Below are 13,185 nucleotides of genomic sequence, written 5' to 3' on the forward strand. Positions count from 1 at the left end.
TGGATATCATCGAAAAAAACAATGTTGATGATGAAGTTAAAGATGATACAATACATTTGGAACCAGTTACACATAAGAAAACACTTATGCATCAAGAATTCTTCACAATGTTATGGTGCAGTTTGAAAAGACAAACACCAAAACTTTGATGCAATAAGAAAAGTTAGAGATGAGCTTCATCTAGATTTAAATTTCGAAAAATGGCTCAAAATTACCCTCGTACTATTCGGAATAGCTCATATATATCCTTCAACTATTTTTGAGGTCAAATATACCTTTATTGTTATCAAAGGAGATCACAAATACCCTTTCATTTAACGGTTGACTGTTTAAGCTGACGTGACAGTGCCACATAAAAAAAATATCCACATGAACGGCAACGGTAGCGGCTCTCCTCTTTCTCTTTAGTTCAGGGATATTTTTGACCCTTTTTTATAATTTTAATTTTTTTCCCTTAATTTCCTACACTACCACATATCCCCTCCCTCCACAATTCCAATCACTTTTTTAAAATTATTAATTATTATTTTTTTAAAAAAATTACAGCACCACATACCCCCAATAACTCTCCCCCTCCCCCCGCTCGAATATTTTTTAAAAGTTTTAAATTATTTTTTTTGAATTTTCTACACCACCACATATCTAGCCCCCATCCCCTCACCCCCAAAAAAATTCTTACAAAAAGTCTTAGAAGTTATTTTTGGGGGATTTTTACATCACACACCCCCATGACCCCCCTTCCCATCATTCCATCAAAAATTTAAAATTTTTAATCACTCAATCTTTTAATTTTTATAATCTTTTTTAGGCGGAATGACCTGTGAGAAATCCTAATACTTTACTCAGATTGTCTTTTGGACCCTTCTACTTGCAAATTTGTCAAGTGGACACTTAAAATTATTAAAACACGTTATTTTAAACCCATCTGACCATTAACTAAGCTTACGTGGCATTTATTTTGCTGAATCAGATGTAATACGTGGCTACACGTGTTTAAAGGCGAGTGAAGATATTAATTTTAATTTAAAAAATATTAAAATTACTAAAAGAATAAATATAACCATGAAAAGAAAAGAAAAAATCCGTCATCCCATCCCCATTTACTGTATCTCCTCTTTTTCTTCTTCCTCATAAGTTAAATCTACACCATTGTGATTCACTGTCGCTGCCTCCTCCGCCGCTGCCCCCCCTACTCCCTCCCCTCACTTCTTCTTCTATCTCTCCTTATCTTCTCTCTATTCCTCTTCAGTAAAAAGATTTATAGGAGGAGAAAAGGAAAAAGAAACAAAGAAGAGAAAATAATATTTCAATAGCACAACATATGGATGAAAAAGCTTTGAAGAGTAGAAAAAAATGAAAATTTTGGAAATACAAAAACTTATTCTAGTTAATTAAAGAAATCAAGAAAGAAATGGAAGAAATTTTTTACTCCAATTTTAGTTTCGATAATGGATCTTCCATCCAAACAAATCGTCGGCATCAATTTTTGGGCACTGAATGCCCTCAGCGGGCACTATATTTGAGTATAGTGGACGAAGAGAAAAACTTTTCGGTGAATTAGTTTCAAAAGGCTTATTTTGGGGAGGATTTGAGAGTTTTTTAAAAAAAAGATAGTATTTGTAATGATAAAAATGATGTGGAAATTTTTATCTGATGTGACAAATTTTATCTAATGTGGATAGTGATGTGTTATCCACATCAGCGCGATTGAGAGACACTAATGATCAAAGGGGTTTAAAATAACGTATTTTAATAACGTTAAGTGTTCATTTGAAAAAGTCATGAGTTGAAGGGTCCAGGTGACAATCTGAGCGATGTGTAAGAGTCTCTCAAGTCATTCCACCTTTTTTTTTTATAAAAGGTAAATTAAATATGAAGTAGATTAAATTTTTATTTTATTTTTTACCCCACGACCCCATTCCTCCACGATTGATATCCCAGCACCCCTCCAAAACAATATTGAAAATTTTTCATTTTTGATTCTCTATACCCACTTTCTAAAAAATATTTAAAACTTTTAAGAAAAATTTGGGCATGGGGGTGTGTGTGTGTTGGGGGTATGTGGTGTTGTAGAAAATTATAAAAAATAATAATTAAAAAAAAGTGGGTGGGGTTGTGGAGGGACGGGGTAATGTGGTGGTGTAAGATATTTAAAAAAAAATTAAAATTATAAAAAAAAGGGGTCAAAAATACCCCTAAAATAAAGAGAAAAAGAGCGAGAGCCTGATGTGGCCGTCCATGTGGATATTTTTTTCATGTGGCACTGTCACGTCAGATTAAACGGTCAACTGGTAAGTGGAGGGATATTTGTGGTCTCCTTTGGTAACGGCGAGGTATATTTAATTCCAAAAATAGTTGAAGGTTATATATGAGCTATTTCAAATAGTTTGAGAGTAATTTTGACCCTTTTCCCTTTAAATTTTAACAAAAAATAAAACGCAATAGAATCATATTTCACTAAATTGTCTTAAATATATGTGTACTTTTAAAGAATTATTAATTTATAACATTAATGAGACCATATATTTATATAAGAGTCTTCTGAGAATATAGTATCTTATTATCTTATCGAAATGGGTGATTTTTTTCATTGGTCCAAGTCGGAATCGGAGAAAAAATATTATCTTTGAGGATTTACCAAGTATTAATTCGTGAGGTTTTATTAGTTAGTTTCGAAATTATTTATCTCATTAATTGTACTATAATGATAAAATAAGTTTCCCATATATATGATAAAATAACTAATTTCATGTTACTTTGTCTATCTCATCTTCAATACCAAACAATCCCTTATAATTTTATCTTCAAATTGAAAACCCAATTAACAGACACTAAAAAAAACTCTTTCAGTAAATACATATAAAATGTATCTAAATATTATCTATTCTTTTGGTCTTAAATATGTTATGTGAAAAATTATCAAAAAAAGAAAGAAACTTTCTATTTGAAATGAACTAAAAAGAAAGTAACGCAAATTAATTGAACTGGAGAGAGTATTAAATTCAATAGCCTAAATTTAATTTCACTTTAAATAAAAACTCCAAGAATGCAAATTATTAGATAGGACAAAAATCAGGTTTTGTTGGAACAACTATTTCAATTAATTTTGAAACTCTTGTCAAATTTTGATACGAGTTAGTAGTTACTATGATTTTCAAAGTGAATGAATGCAAATTCATAAGTTTACATTCACTTCATTTAGTGCATAATATGAAACGTCATAATTTTTATCTTCCTTTCATTTGGAGTATAGTTGATGGAAGTGAATATAATTTGTAATTCTACTTCATGTTGATAGTCTCTACAAAATAAAGTAGAGTTCCTGACTCTTGTTAGGTGATCAATTTGTTAAAATATCGAAGTGTTTGGTTTAAGATTTCTTTGACCGCACGCTTCATGTTTGAAGGCTTGAATCGATAGGAAGAATTTTAATTCTCTTTATTTTCAGCAATTAATATTTCTAAATAAGTAATAAATTAGGAAAATAGTTAAAATAAAGCAATTTGTACTCTTTCCTTTTTTAAACATCGAATTATTAATACTCAGGACAGGCAGGCATAAACGAGCCGTGCATATGACCAAAATCCCATGTGACAATTTTACTTGGCTGATTTTCTTTTCCTTAGGTAAGATGTATTGCTTGGAGCCTGTGATAGATTTCAATTTGTATGCATAAGGAGCCCGTTTGGATGTGCTTTAAGTTGGTTTAACCAACTTAAAATCCATTTTTAGATTTTGAACGTGTTTGCCTAATGCTAACTTTAAGCCATAAAGTTCTTAAAGTCAGTCAAAAATGACAAGTTAGAATTCCTAACTTTTTTTTTCGAAGTGTTTAAAGTCATTTTTTTTACCATGAAAATTACTTTTATATCCCTTATATTTTAACTAAATTTCCAAACTACCCTTTTTATTCTTTTAACCCTAAAATTCACATCATTTTCCTCATTTAAACACTTTTATCCAAACACTCAACTGTTTATTTATAAAAATAACTTTCAGCCCTTCAAAGTTCTAAAAATACTTCATATATAAAAGTTATTTTTTTTAAGCCCATCCAAACGGGCTCAAGCCTTTCTTGTTATACATCATGTGCAAGTATTTCCAAAATTACATCTGATGGTGACTTTGATTTGGAAAATTATACAAATGTAATGAAATGTGATCCATGTTAACTCTTTTCCGCGCACTGTAGGTGAATTTAACAAGACTTGTAAAGACAATGTTCTAATTTCATAGGAGAAAAATGTCTTCTGACTCGACCCTGATAGCAAAATAAGACCGATAAGGGGACAAGGTAAACATGGAAACTAGAATTAAAAACAATCATCTTGCACATTATATATTCTTTGAGAAAATCATGAGGCAAATGAAACATTTTACATGATTTTACATTCTGGTATAATAAACAGAAAAAGACAACAGAAATAACTCTTTTTTCTTTTGGGAGAAAAGTAAGGCAACAGAAGTACCTCAACACTAGATCAGAGCTCAATTCTTGTATTTCATTGTTTCTTTCTCGAAACCAACAGTAGGAAATTGTTTGGCATAGTCCTCAACATCCTGCCTTAGCCTTGCAATCTCAGATTGAATTTTGGAGTCTGAACTCAAAGTTGCCACAAAGTCCTTCAACTTTGTTCCTGCATTTATTAGAAACCGATGATTGTATGCAAGTATACAATCTGAAATTTGTGATGACAAATTGTATGATCAGATGAACTGATGCATTCATGAATTCACAAAATGAAAATCACCAAACCTTTGGTCTCAGCCTTGACCTTAAGGGCCAACTTAACAGCAGCATCAAAAAATTCAGCCACTTTGACAAAATCCTCCTCAATAAATCCCCTGGAGGTGAGAGCTGGGGTTCCTGGATCACAGCATGAGAAGGGTGTAAACACCTCATATCTACACGTATGTCACCATTAATGGAAATAATTTTCTTCTCTGTTCTATTTATCATTTTAATTTTTAATAAATGCCTTTAATTTCGGAATAACACGAATTAGTAGTCAATACTAAGATATCGCCACAAGATTATTAAAAGGTTCTCCCCTACCTTTCGCAAGAAAAGGGAGGAAAGAGAATTAGAGTTGAAAGAACCTAAACATTCTAGGTGTTAAATTCATGAGATGCTGGACACTATAGGGTACATCAAAGATACTTCCAGTTATGAGCAATCATAAAATAGGGGAAAAGAAGCTCTTTACCCATGCGAATGCCACCAGGCACCATGGCAGATACATCACCGGGCACAGTGTTCTTATTGGCTGCAATATGCACCGACTCTAAAACCTTCTCAACTCTAGATCCATCAATACCCTGAAGAAGGTATTTTACCAAATTGTCAGGGTCCTGTCTACACTTCCATGTAATGCACAAATTGTCATATTTGATCGATTAAATACATCCAATACACAAAAGATAAGACATTCTGCGCCTGATTTCTTTTCTGAATAAAAGGGCAGCCCGGTGCACTTAAGCTCCCGCTATGCGCAGGGTCCGGGGAAGGGCCCGACCACAAGGGTCTGTTGTACGCAGCCTTACCTTGCATTTCTGCCAGAGGCTGTTTCCAAGGCTTGAACCCGTGACCTCCTGGTCACATGGCAGCAACTTTACCAGTTACTCCAAGGCTCCGTTCTTTCTGAATATTTTGCAAATATAAGTAAACACTGCTATCAAAATTAAAAATATTCTGTTCTTTTAGATGTCTGATGGCAAAATGATCAGCAATTCAAATTACAGGACAATAAGAAGCTCTCCAGTCATTTTAAAATGAACCTGTTATGTACCTTATTTCTTAAGTTTACCAGCACCAGATGATTCTCAGTTCCACCAGATACAAGATCATATCCCGCTGCCAGCAAACTCTGCAAAATATTGCGATCAGAAATTAACACATGCAACAAAACCATCAAGTTATCTCCCTCTGCGGGAGTAAGGATCATAGACTATGCTATAGGAGAAGGAAGTTAAACTACATGTAGTACCTCAGCAAACTTAGAGCAATTGCTAAGAACTTGCTCTTGGTATGCCTTGTATTCTGGTGTCATGACCTAGATAACAGGCAGAGACATTTTATACAGTTACACCTTATAAAGGAAAACCTGTGAACAATGGAAACAAACACAGAAGATGAACTACGTACTTGTTTCAGTGCAACAGCTAATCCAGAAATTGTGTGATTGTGGGGGCCACCTTGAAGTCCAGGGAAAACAGCTTGGTTGATTTTATCTTCATAGTCATACATCACCTGTAGGATGACATTCGCACTATTACTTATCACATTACAGTTTCTGTATTATTCATTCAAAGAAAGGAGATATAAGTGGCACCCATATTCCAACAATGAGATTTTTGTGCTTCTCATCAAGCCTTTTGTGTTAATTCTGATTTTATGCTAAATTATAGGGATTAAGGCATTTAACCTTTGATTCGTTTAAGAAGGTGAGGTACATGCTTTTATGGTGTGTCCGGGAGGCAAGTTTACTAGGTCGAAGGAAGATCTGAGGACTTGTGCAAGGAATAAGCAGAGAAATTGGGTTGAGGCAAGCAGAAGTTGATGGAATCCATAAAATTATTCAATTTGGTTGGCTCAGAGTGAAAGAGTAAATTGGCTTGTCTAACATAAGCCAAAAATTTCCAATGCAGGACATACTCACTTCTTCTCCTTTTTTGTTTATCTCCTTCACTCCTTTTCTGAAGAAGATCATCGCTCCACGTGGTCCACGTAGTGACTTGTGAGTTGTGGTGGTAACAACATCTGCATACTCAAAAGGAGAAGGGATGACTCCAGCAGCAACCAAGCCACTTATATGTGCCATGTCTGCCAATAGAACAGCTTTTTGCTTGTCACATACCTGATAATTGCTCAAAAACAGCACTACTTTAAAAACTTTGGAAAACAAAGTAGTGAGAACAAGCATAAAAAGATTTTATTAGTTTACCTTACGGATACATGCATAATCATATAGGCGAGCATAAGCACTTGCACCAGCAACAATCAACTTCGGTCGGAAGAGCGTTGCACTTTTCTCCAGCTGTGCAAATGGAAATTCAACAACTGAAGAATGAGTTGAAGAAATCACATATTAACTAGACTAAAAGAATGTGAGAAAGCCAACAAAGAGGGATAGGAGTCCGTGTCGCAGCTTAGATTTGTAAACAATAATGGATGTTTTCCCCCAGGAAAGACTAGCATAAGCATCTGTAAATTATGGTGTACAAACACACTTGCTTCAAAAGTAACTCTAGCTCAACAGCCTACAATTTTTGTGTCGAAGCAGCTGAAGGCCTTGGAAAGAGGAAGCAGCAGAGACTTGTCTGTCTTACTTCCTCATTATCGTTTACTCAGCATGGTTAGAAGCTTCAAGAGTGTGTTCCATGTGGAAAGAGACATTGCAAACATGTCAAAGCATAGGAACTAGGAAAAATTCAAAATAAAATGTGAAGCAAGGCACAGGTTCAGTTGAGGGGAATTCTGGATCTGATATTATACTGATTGCAAATTATATGATGTTGCAACCAAGAAATCAGTGCATGCAAACTATAGGAAAGGAGATGAAAAAAGATAATTTTGACTTTTTCTTTAGATAATTTGAGTCAATGACTGCTGAAATTAGTAATTTAGAAGTGACCAAAAGGTGCAAGGAAGAAGAAAAACAAAATGGCTTGTAAAACCTAAACCATTCCCAATTACAAAAGATTACCTGTTCATAGTCAATATAACCTGTGCTCTCATCTAATCTGTAAGGCATGGTCTCGAAAAAGATAGACACAGCAGAAATCTTCTTTGTGTCAGTCTGCATAGCATAGACAGAACTAAGGGCATTGCTGGGAAATAAAGATTACAGCAAAATACACCTCAGATATATTAGTTCAAGAAAACAGAACCTGATAACCATGTGAAAGATGTCCACCATGAGGAAGATCTAGGGCCATAATTCTCTCATGAGGCTTTAATAAGGCAGTGTACACTTGAAAGTTTGAAGGAGATCCAGACAATGACTGAACATTGACTGCAACAAAGTTTAATGAATATTTAGCATAAAGACTATTCTCAAAAGCCTAGAGATCAAGAATAGAGTTGAATAAGGTCTGTTCACATCTAAAGATCCACTCAGAATGAAGTTTTCTGCCTGATGTAATTACCTCCCCATTTGGCAGGATCCAATTTAAAAACTTCCAGTGCACGTTTTTGACACAATCTCTCTGCCATATCAATATACCTATATAAAACATTTAAAAAGACATGGTAAATGTTTCCAACAGTATTCAGTTAGCAACAAAAGATAGCCAGAATGACGGACTCTTGCTGATCAGCCAGAAAGCAAGTATATCAATGTCACACCAGCTTAGATTACCACTTTTAGTTCAAACTCTTGGTGATCAGTAATTCAGTATTCAGAGAAAGATAGTATGAACTTCAAATCAATCAGAGAACGAAAGCAATGAACGTACTCATTTCCTCCATAGTATCGAGCACCAGGATACCCTTCACTGTATTTGTTGGTCATTACTGATCCAACTGCTTGCATCACTGACAGTGATGTAAAATTCTCTGAAGGGATAAGCTCAAGACCCTACAAATTCGTCAAATTCATCGTTCATACATAAACAATCTTGTAACATACCAGATGCTAGTAAAATGTACTCTCTTCATTCCAATTTATAAGACACCGTTTCCGTTTTGGATTGTTACTAGAATCTTAACACAGTTCTGTTACTATATAACTTTTTCTAAACTTTGATTTGATGTTTTCTCTCCTAAAATTACTCTTTTAACAACTAGTTGAATTAATCTAATTTCCCTTCCATTATATACAATTTGTGATAATATATAGGTCGCCTTAATATTCCTATATATCTTCTATTTCCAATCAAATATCATGATATAAAATGAAAATGTGGGACTAACTACTCCCTCCGCTTCATATTACTTGGCTTATGTTGACATGGCACACCCTTTAAGAAAGGTATTAATGATGTTTTGGAATTCTAAATTTGATTACTACTGCTACTACTTTACGTAGTTATTTAACACTAATGATAATACGGAAAAAAAGTCACAAAATTCTCTTGATTTGCTAAAATGAACAAGTAAAATGAGACATATATTTTTTGGTATAAGGGCCAAATAAAATGAAAGTGAGGAACTAACTATTAAGCAAACAGGTGTTTTAATTACCAGGTCATATCAAAAGCAGATTTTGGAAAATACTTTACCAACAAACCAAAACAACATTTTCTTATTAAATCATAGAATAGTAAACACTAAACAATTACAAACCTTCCATTGCCTAGCTTTCTCAAGCTCAATAATGTCGGCAATCTCAGGATCGATTTCTTCAAGTGACGCATTCAACTGCTTAATCCACTATTAACCAAATAACCAGAAGCAACATTAAAATTATTGATCCTAGCATAGGAAACTCATAAAAAAAACAAAGATCCAAAAGTAAAAATGAAAAGGCCGATATGTATTCTGATTCGATTTACTACTAACCGTAACGCGCGGATCCTCCCTTTCTGCTTGATTAGGCAAAGACGACTGCCAAAAAAAAAATCAACAAATTGAATATCAACAGCTTTGGAAATTAATATTTTTTTTATGAACAAATTATTTGTTTACCATGTAATAGAAGGAAGAGCCATTAGAGAGAGGACGGAGAAGCTTAATGGAGGAAGCGTAAGAAATTTTACGAAGAGCCATTGCCATTTTAATTTTATTTTTGTTTGTGTAATGGCAATTGAGAAATGAGCTTTTGGGTTGGTGTTATTTGGCCCCTGTTAAGGGATTTGGAGGAAAGAGGTGGTTGAAGATGGTGACAGAGCTTAGTGGTTTGGTGCGTTTGCTTTGTGTCATTTCAATTTTTGGTTGTTGTAAAACAATAAAACTTAGCAAATTAATTTTTAAATTTAGGAATTTTGCTATTAATAATAATAATTAAAAAAAATAAAAAATGGAAGAAATTGTTCTGGGAATAACGTGTCAATAGTTAATAATTTCGAGGTGCATGGAAGTTGGTGAACTGATCAGATCGGAATCACACACACCACTCCCCCTGGCTACTATTTTTTGTTTTTAATCATTTTACTGATCCATTGAGATTATATATCAATTGATATGGATGTTATAGTCAAATATATATTGCATTTATTATTTATTAAAAGACGTGTAAAGTTTATTATATACAAGTAAAAATGAACTATAAAAATATATAATAGGTTAATAATAATATATTTAGTATAATTTTATAAGTGAATTTAAAGAAAATATAGTGTATGCAAATTTTACTCTTACTTTAGAGAGATATAAAAGTTGTTTTTGATAAGTCATTGACTTAAATATAGCATTTTAAAGCAATTTGAAAAAGGAAATATAGAAAAAAAATAACAACAAAATAATTCAAAATAAAAAGCAAATTATAACAATAAAAGTAAAAATAATAACAATAGTCAAATAATGCAATAACTAAAGTACAAAAGATACAAGTGATAATTAGCGTTGTCAGAATAAGTTGGTCCAACCCAACCAAATCCAACCCTAGACGGCTAGCGAATTAAATAGGTTAGGACGGATTGTTCCTTTTAACTAAATGGCCTATAAAATAGCAGTCCTAAGCGGGCTACAGGGTGGGACAGGTTGGCCCTTCAATCAAACAATGGACAACATTGGTGTAACACCCCTCAAATTTTTTCCCTAAGATTCAGACCCTTCTTGTATTCGGGTGGGGTCGAACCCGAGTATTTTGAAATATGTTCATGAATTCAGATGAGTCTCTGAGGGATTGAGCAGTGTTAGAGGTGATGTGGGATCACCAAGGACCCCTAGGACCGAGCTAAGTCCAAAAGATTCATCACGGCTAAGTTTTAGGATGAATTGTTCAAGGGGTTGACTTCTAACGACCCTATCTTTTGAAAGACGTCAATCTAGGTGGCCCACGATCTATTAAATCAAAGGTTGTCGAGTCTTCTTTCCAACGCCACCAAGAATATGAGTTTTGGAGTTCGGAGTCGAAAGATATGATGATCCTAAGGTGAACTAGCACGGCAGGAATTCCATTTTTGGCCCGGGTTACAACTGCTGGGGAAATGACCTTGGCGCTGTAAGGGCGCGACGCGTCACTATCGCGCCAGAAATATGCCTCAGTAGTTTGGTCCTTGGCGCGACGCGCCACTAAAAGTTGTGCAGGGTTTTTTAGGCCAAATTTCCAATATCCAGAAACTTTGGCCTTGGCGCTATAAGGGCGCGACGCACCACTATCACGCCAGAAACATGCCTCAGTAGTTTGGTCTCTGACGCGGCGCGCTACTGCGAGGTGTGCAAGTTTTTAGGCGAAATTGGCCTTGGCGCTGTAAGGGCGCGACGCGCCACTATCGCGCCAAGGGCGTTTTTGCCTAATTTTCAGAATTTTGGAGGGAGGACAATTTGGGAATTGTCCCAAATTATATATACACAAGCCTTGAACATTTTGGGAACAAATGTTCAGCCCTCACTCTCTCTCTCTAAAAAGCCCTAGGAGCTTCTCTTCTTCTTCTCCTCCATTTCCAACAAAAGAGTCTAAGAGCTTCAAGATTTGAGTCCTCGATTGAAGACTCAACCACAAGGTTTTCTTCAAGTCTTCACTAAGGTATGTAAGGCTATCCAAAACATGGGCTAAGTTCACCCATGTGCCCTACTCTTGCTTTGAGGTTAGATGTCCATGAAAAATGTAGTTTCTTGGTATGGTTCATGTTTGAATGAGTTTTGTCCCCTGTTTATTTAATGCCATATGTGTTGATGTTGTTGAGCTAAGAAATTCCTAAAACCTTCATGTTAGTATGAGTTGATGGAGATGACTTGTTATTATGTTTTGTTGATCTCTTTAGCCAAGTGATTATGTTGCTTAAGTCATTTTCCTTAAATGTGTTATTCTACTCGAATTGTTGAGCTAAAGTCATAGAGTTGTGATGAGTCTTGAGGAGATGTCATAAATGCTTACCTAAATGAGGCTTGATTGAGTTAATTGGAGGATAGAATTGACGAGTGGACAAGGTCCTAAATGAGACTTGCCATTATGACTTAAATTGAGTTAAGAATGAGGATAGAGTTGATGAGTGGGAAATGTTCCACATGAAACTAGCCGTGAGGGCTTGTTTGAGATGATTGGAGGGAGTATTATGAGCATAGAGTCATGGGAGGAGTATCGAGCACCGAAGCGGGTAAGAGTATGGTCCATACTCGAACCCCAGAAACTACGCCGCCAACGTAGGTAGGGATGGAACCGTTAAAGTCGGATGCTTCCCACGGGATCAAACCGTTAAAGTCGGATGTTTCCCATTTTATTGTCCTGAAATGATAGGACTTTACTAATCAATGGTATCCATGATTAGGGAGGCGTTCATGCCCTGGCAAGGTATGGACGGACGTGGCAACAACGTCTGATTGTTGTACCATCACTGGCTCATAGGTGATGGTTGTCGGTTAAGAGAAACTCCCATTTAGGCCTTGATAGTGCTCCGAGTCAGTTGAGTTAAGAGGCTTATGAGTTAGTCTTGTCTAAACTATTCTTGTTAGACTTAGGACATTTTGAGTGAGTTGTCATGTATATATTAATGAGTTGAGATCCTGAGTTGATATTGATGTTTTCTTAATGTGGTTTCATCCGGCCATTTTACATACTCGTACATTCTATGTACTGACGCCATTTGGCTTGCATCGTTTCATGATGCAGAGACAAGTACTAGAGATCATCAACCGGCGCTCCGTTGAAGATCCACATACACTTCCAGCTAGTTGGTGAGTCCTCCTAGTTTCCGGAGGATATTGAGCCTTCTTGTACAGTTTTGTTGTCATTTCTTTTATTTTGATTGTTGGTAGCCATGGACTTGTCATTGGCACCTTTTAAACTTGGATAGAGGCTTCATAGACTGGAGGGTGGGGAGGTAAAACGGTTAATTCGAGGAGTCTTATTATATTTGTTGTTGAGTTGATGAATGCTTGGCCTTCGGCCCTCATATTGCGAATAATATTTCATTAATTGAGTTTCCGTTAAGAGAAAGTGATTGAATGAATGTGTGACTGGACCAGGTGGTTCGCTCGAAGGTCAGAAATGGCCTTCGGGTGCCGATTACGTCTAGGGTACCCTCCCAAGGCGTGACAATTGGCCTCTTAGAAAGACTATCGAAAATTGATGAACACAACCC

At 35.5% G+C, this 13,185-nt stretch overlaps 1 protein-coding gene across 2 annotated transcripts; it reads right to left on the reverse strand.

Annotated features, from left to right (window-relative positions):
- Positions 1-4,044: 4,044 nt before the first annotated feature.
- Positions 4,045-9,851, reverse strand: LOC129903162 (serine hydroxymethyltransferase, mitochondrial-like). 2 transcript variants are annotated; one of them, XM_055978666.1, is made up of 16 exons: positions 9,629-9,851; positions 9,503-9,547; positions 9,287-9,373; positions 8,458-8,579; positions 8,149-8,225; positions 7,891-8,015; positions 7,707-7,799; positions 6,945-7,037; positions 6,660-6,857; positions 6,146-6,250; positions 5,988-6,053; positions 5,790-5,867; positions 5,208-5,319; positions 4,757-4,867; positions 4,470-4,637; positions 4,045-4,261 (listed from the first exon to the last, which is right to left on the reverse strand). In XM_055978666.1, the coding sequence occupies exons 1-15, from the start codon at positions 9,713-9,715 to the stop codon at positions 4,489-4,491; spliced, it is 1,548 nt and encodes a 515-aa protein (XP_055834641.1). In that variant the 5' UTR covers positions 9,716-9,851; the 3' UTR covers positions 4,045-4,261; positions 4,470-4,488. The 2 variants fall into 2 exon arrangements, with proteins under 2 accessions (XP_055834641.1, XP_055834640.1); XM_055978665.1 differs by lacking the exon at positions 4,045-4,261 and having other exon boundaries at positions 4,298-4,637.
- Positions 9,852-13,185: the final 3,334 nt, after the last annotated feature.

The sequence above is a fragment of the Solanum dulcamara genome, chromosome 9, assembly GCF_947179165.1.
Source record: "Solanum dulcamara chromosome 9, daSolDulc1.2, whole genome shotgun sequence".
Lineage (NCBI taxonomy): Eukaryota > Viridiplantae > Streptophyta > Magnoliopsida > Solanales > Solanaceae > Solanum > Solanum dulcamara.

Bases quoted from the DNA above. Each gene is read 5' to 3' on its own strand.
- LOC129903162 (XM_055978666.1), bottom strand. From the start codon at position 9,715: ATGGCAATGGCTCTTCGTAAAATTTCTTACGCTTCCTCCATTAAGCTT. The intron at 8,226-8,457 runs GTACGTTCATTG...TGTTTTATATAG, and splicing joins CGATACTATGGAGGAAATGA to GTATATTGATATGGCAGAGA. The intron at 7,800-7,890 runs GTTCTGTTTTCT...TATGCTATGCAG, and splicing joins ATCTTTCACATGGTTATCAG to ACTGACACAAAGAAGATTTC.